Source organism: Lygodium microphyllum, chromosome 27 (assembly GCF_053477565.2).
Source record: "Lygodium microphyllum isolate KBCC chromosome 27, Lygodium_microphyllum_v1.1.10, whole genome shotgun sequence".
NCBI lineage: Eukaryota > Viridiplantae > Streptophyta > Polypodiopsida > Schizaeales > Lygodiaceae > Lygodium > Lygodium microphyllum.
Genome location: NC_141161.1, coordinates 62,662,154 through 62,667,265, shown reverse-complemented (window position 1 = coordinate 62,667,265; position 5,112 = coordinate 62,662,154). Strand labels below are relative to the sequence as shown.

The 5,112-nt window shown below is 44.7% G+C and overlaps 1 protein-coding gene across 2 annotated transcripts; it reads left to right on the top strand.

Moving 5' to 3' along the window:
- Positions 1 to 923: 923 nt before the first annotated feature.
- On the top strand, positions 924 to 4,192 carry LOC148012380 (uncharacterized). Of its 2 annotated transcripts, none has more exons than XM_087669062.1 (7): positions 924 to 1,749; positions 2,216 to 2,287; positions 2,499 to 2,566; positions 2,704 to 2,863; positions 2,994 to 3,074; positions 3,180 to 3,272; positions 3,382 to 4,192. In XM_087669062.1, the coding sequence occupies exons 1-7, from the start codon at positions 1,489 to 1,491 to the stop codon at positions 3,487 to 3,489; spliced, it is 843 nt and encodes a 280-aa protein (XP_087525188.1). In that variant the 5' UTR covers positions 924 to 1,488; the 3' UTR covers positions 3,490 to 4,192. The 2 variants fall into 2 exon arrangements, with proteins under 2 accessions (XP_087525188.1, XP_087525189.1); XM_087669063.1 differs by having other exon boundaries at positions 926 to 1,749; positions 3,183 to 3,272.
- Positions 4,193 to 5,112: the final 920 nt, after the last annotated feature.

Genomic DNA, 5,112 nt, shown 5'->3' with positions numbered 1-5,112 from the left:
GTTTCTTGAGGAGTTTTAAGAATTTACCCAAGTTGTTAATATAAATTTTCTATGCATTGAGAAAAAAGTACTTACCCAATGTTACGTAAAAAGAAAGGGACCCACGTACTTGTTATTCTCTATCTTTTACATATTTTCTTCATTCTCTCTCTCTCTCTTTCTCTCAATGAACTCCCTTTCTAGTCCAATATTCCAAAAAGAAATGTGGAAATTCAGTTTCATATTTTAAATTGGAACTTTGAAGGCCAGGCCCTTGTGACATGTTTTGATCTTGTTTGTATAGGGCTATGTCAATGCCAGCTATAGACAACTTTGGTGGTTATAAAGAGGAAACATAAATATGGACTAGAGAGGGTGGAGGCAACATGGGCCACAAGATTCTACCCTGAATGGGGGAGGGTATCGAGCCTTTGGATAGCAATAATAAAATGGATAATGATAGTACCAAATTCCAATAACCTTGAAAGCCTTCCAAACCCTTGTATAAGTCAAAAGTGGATTAGCAAAATGAATAACATCATAATTTATAATATTAATATTAATAACGTTGGAAGCCTTCCATTTCTTGTTTATGGTAAAATAGGATTAACAAATTGGAAGAACATAACAATTATAGTCTTGAAAGCATTGAAAAGACGTAAAAAATTGGATTCATGATATTGAATGACACAAGAATTGCAACGTTAAGAAGGTTGAAAGCCTTGCAAAACCGTTGTTAATGTCCGGCTGGGATGAATCATTTGCCCTTTTATGGAAGAGGTTGTTAAGCTTTATGAGGGAAGTGGATAAGCAAGCTAATTTGCAATCAAATCGACTCATCGTAGTCATCCACAGATTGGCGGAGGATTTTGGGGGGGCGGGGGGGAGGGAAGACCCACAAACGACCCACAGCGGGTGCTCTGTCGTTGGGGATCGGGGTCTTTCTCTTTTGCTGCGAGGTCTTCTCTGTCAGAAAACGGGCAAGTCTGAAAAAAGCCCTTGGCATGGCGTCTGACTGGGTCCTGGGGGTGACCCACCTCGCAGAGACGTCCTTTTCCTGCCCTTCTTCGCTCCCTTGGCTCCCCTCATGGCTCCTGCATCCGACCCATCTCGCCTTTAAATCTCCTGCGCCTCCGTTTCCACCCTTGCCCGTTCCCCCGTTTCATCTCTGCTTCAAAAGACAGTCGTTTCTTCCTGTTGTGGTCCCTGTGAAGCTCTTGTTGCCTAACAATTAGAGTGCAGGGTGCCTTCCAGTTTTGGGGTGTAGTCCCTCTCTCTCTGTGTGACCCTCCTGTCAAGCTCTCATCACCTCCCAATTTTGGGCTCTCTCTCTCTCTCTCTCTCTCTCTCTCTCTCTCTCTCTCTCTCTCTCTCTTCAAGCTCTCGTTGCCTCCTAATCCGGTCCAGTCTATATCTGTGTGTGCCTCACAATTTTGGGTCGTGCCGCCCCCCCCCCCCCCCCCCCCCCCCCACTCCCGCCCGGCCCTCCCTTCCAGGTTTTTCTCTGTGATGGGTGAGCACTTCTCCCTCGACATCGGTCGCCTGCTCTCCTCCGGTCCCTCACAGCAGCAGCAGCTCTTGCGCCTGCAAAAAGACAGCGCTGCTCGCCTCGGGTGCCACTGCGAAGCTCACGAAGCTGCATCCGACGCTTCCGTCTCCATCTCTGCGGGGCTTGCTGAAGACTCTTCTGTCTCGGAGTGTCGGATTTGTCAAGAAGAAGAGGACATTGCGAAGCTGGACAACCCCTGTGCCTGCGATGGTAGTTTGAAGGTAGCTAATTTAGTTGAGATTTTTCTCAATGTATGAGACTTGTTTACTCCGTCTGGTTTAAATGCAAGTGGTTTTTCCTCAATTGAGCTCTGTGTGACCGATAATTATCTCAGTGCATCGGGATTTGTTGCTGGGTCCCTAACTTGCAGACTTTAATCTGGTTAAATGCTAGTGGTTTTTCCCATAACTGCATGATTCAGACTTAAGTAGCCTTCGGATATGGTACCCATCTATTTAACCTCTTCCTGATTGAACTTATCAAGTAATTTTAAGTTTAAACTGATGGGTGGGATTTTACTGGATAAATGAGTGTCCGATACAAAACATTACGTGGAGAACCATACTCCTCCAATCGTAGATAGTTATCTCCTCTGCACTGTTTTTATGCACTCATTTTTGAATCCTCAAAATTGCCTTTAGCTAATAAGGCAGTACATGGTTATTGACATCTGTATCCTTCTTGCAGTACGCCCACAGGAAGTGCGTTCAGAGGTGGTGTGATGAGAAGGGTGACACTGTATGCGAGATTTGTCAGCAGGTAAGATATTGGACAATTCTCATATCAGATAGCCTTCTATTTGTCTAAGCATGGGAGAGATAAGCCCCAGTACCATGTACAGTTTTAGCTTCAAGATCAGCCTCCTTGACTGATGATCATTCTCACTCACAGAGCTGGACCATCAGTGGAGCATCCTCTAATTTTTTGCTTGCTTTGAGGACGATCTTTATTGGGTCTTTTTGTATTTCAGCCTTACAAAGGTGGTTATACAGCACCTCCTGTACAGACACACTCTGAGGGCATTCCAATAGACATAAGGTATTGATTGAGCCTCCCCTTGGATAGGGTCTTAGAACTGTGGGCATCCATAGTTCAGTTAAGAGCTACAATTGAGTGCTTTTTGAGAGTGATCTTGATCACTTAAAGTGTCTTCCTTTTTTTCCTTGCAAGCGAAGTGATGAATGGGGCATTCCTGGTGCACCTCCAATGGTGATACACAATCCTCGTATTTTAGCTTTGGCAGCTGCTCAGCGGCAATTTTTGCAGTCTGAGTATGAGGAGTATGATGCAGCTAACTTCGGTAGTGCAGCTTGTTGTCGGTCTGCAGCTCTCATTGTAAGAGTGAAGACCTTGAAACTTTATCGGAGTACAGTCTTGTGTTTTAGCTGTACCAATGTTTCTACACTAGTGCAAAACCTTGTTTCTCTTATTTGCTTGCCCTTATGGACTGTGCTGGTGATTGCAGTTGATGGCTTTGCTGCTGCTTCGTCATGCTCTGGCAATGGCAGCCACCAGCAACGATGAAGATGCGCCCATGCTTTTTCTGGTAAGCTCCCTAGGGCAAGAATCCTACCTGCACATGAAAGTTTTTTACTTTTCTTGATTTTCACTATCCACAAAAATAACATGTTCCATGGCTCTTTGTTGATAGCAGATCTTTTTAATCCGGATCATGGGCTTCTTCTTGCCATGCTACATCATGGCACGTGCAATGAATATGCTACAACAACGACGACAGCATCAGGTAAAGATTGCCTGTATCTCCTTATGTGTAGGCTATCACAACTTTTATTAGGTGCCTTTGTCTGTTTGGTGCCCTGTAACTGACACACTTATGATGATAATGCCAATAGGCTGCGGCATTGACAGCTGCTGAAATGAGTGCCCTGCTTCAAGCAGGACACCCTCGAGGCATACGTGTTTCACTGGCACCTGTTGTGAGCGATCTGGTTGAAGTATAAACAACTACAATCACATGCTTTCAGATTTGTAACATAGTACAGGACAACAGCTTCTTTGGTCGATGCTGCAAAGGCTGTCCCAAACACCTTAGAGGAGGACCATTTTGCAAGCTCAATGGAAACCCAGATTTGACATATAATAGTTTGTGGTGTGGGGCCGTAATTGTCGACAGATTGGTGCATGTATTGCGGAGAGCTATCTTGTGAAATTGGCTCTTATTCTCATCCAAAGTTAAGAAGAAGGCACATGTCTTTAATGAATGAGCATTTGCACTTTTTGGAAGTGATATTTGCTGGAATGGCACCATGATTTCACAAATGCCAGGTGATGCACCATTTCTGTGCTCTCTTTAGCTCGAGGTACCTATCAGACCGTGAACTCCTCTTGGACTCCACTCTGAGAAAGACAATCCTTGCCGTTCTTGAAAGTGTGGTGCGATCTCTTTGCATCCATGTATGTCTATTGGCGGTCCTGATGTCTTGTTGGACCACCTTTTCTTTCTCATCTATTTCTTCAAGCATTGCTCTTTATGCAATGAAATTGTCATCTGGAGTGGATTTGTGTTCCATAGGCCTGCATGGGTGGGCATTTTTTGAGGCCTGCATTGTAAGCCAAGTACACTGAGCACTGTGAAAATATGCAGTGCTATAAGTTGTAATTCTTAATTTGCTGCTTAAGCTTGGTACAAATGTTTTGCCTTAAGCGTTTTGGGATCAAATTTATCAGGTCAGGCACAGGAAGTTGAAAGATCACATTAACTCAGTTTTTCATATGTGCCCAACACCCCCCCCCCTTCTCACAAAGAGGGCTAGGTGCTCTCTTCCTATCTCTCTCGCCTCTCTCCCACCCCTTCTCACAAAGAGGGCTAGGTGCTCTCTTCCTATCTCTCTCGCCTCTCTCCCACTATGGGGTTTGTAGTCGATGCCCCTCTCTCTCTCTCTCTCTCTCTGTCTGCCTCCGTCCCTCCCTCTCCCTCCCTCATAAGCTAGAGATTTACGATCTTTAAGCTACCATCCTGTCGATGCTACGGCCGAAATGTACGCATGGGATGCACTCTTTGGTAGGTTTGTTGATAACAGGTCATCGGAATCAAAGGGGTTTAAGACTCATGGAAGAGCGCTCGGGTAGGCTTGCATCTCAGGCCCACTACAGTGCTCCTTAGAGATTTGGTGTTTGTTGGGAGTAGAGTGCTCCTAAGAGATTCGGTGTTTGTTGGGAATAAAGGGCCACTATGCCCACACCCACAATGGTTGTGAATGTCCCTTTCCGAGACATTGTATTACATGCCTATCTGAAATGAATAAGTGGTACACATTGAAGTACCCAAAAAATAATTCTCTCCCCCTCTCTTAACTTGCATCTCCATTAACACACCTTTGAAGCTCCATCAAAGCAAGGTTCTTGGTGAAGGAGCTTCTAATATTTTGGCTCAGCAACAATCGAGTCTATAGATCCAACTCTTGGTAGCCATATCTCATTCTTGAAGGTTTGTCTTGATCTCTTTTTCTTAGCACTCATCAAGGAATCATTGGAGCTTCATCACGGCATCTTTGAGCCAGTCTTGAGTTCATTTTTCGAAGAGCATTTGAGCACCCAATAGGGTAGCGCATACCTCTCATCAT

What these genes read in the sequence shown, in the direction of transcription:
- LOC148012380 (XM_087669062.1), top strand. Translation starts at nt 1,489, where the DNA reads ATGGGTGAGCACTTCTCCCTCGACATCGGTCGCCTGCTCTCCTCCGGT. An exon ending in GGCATTCCAATAGACATAAG is followed by an intron (nt 2,567 to 2,703) that starts GTATTGATTGAG and finishes TTGCAAGCGAAG; the next exon opens with TGATGAATGGGGCATTCCTG. An exon ending in AACAACGACGACAGCATCAG is followed by an intron (nt 3,273 to 3,381) that starts GTAAAGATTGCC and finishes TAATGCCAATAG; the next exon opens with GCTGCGGCATTGACAGCTGC.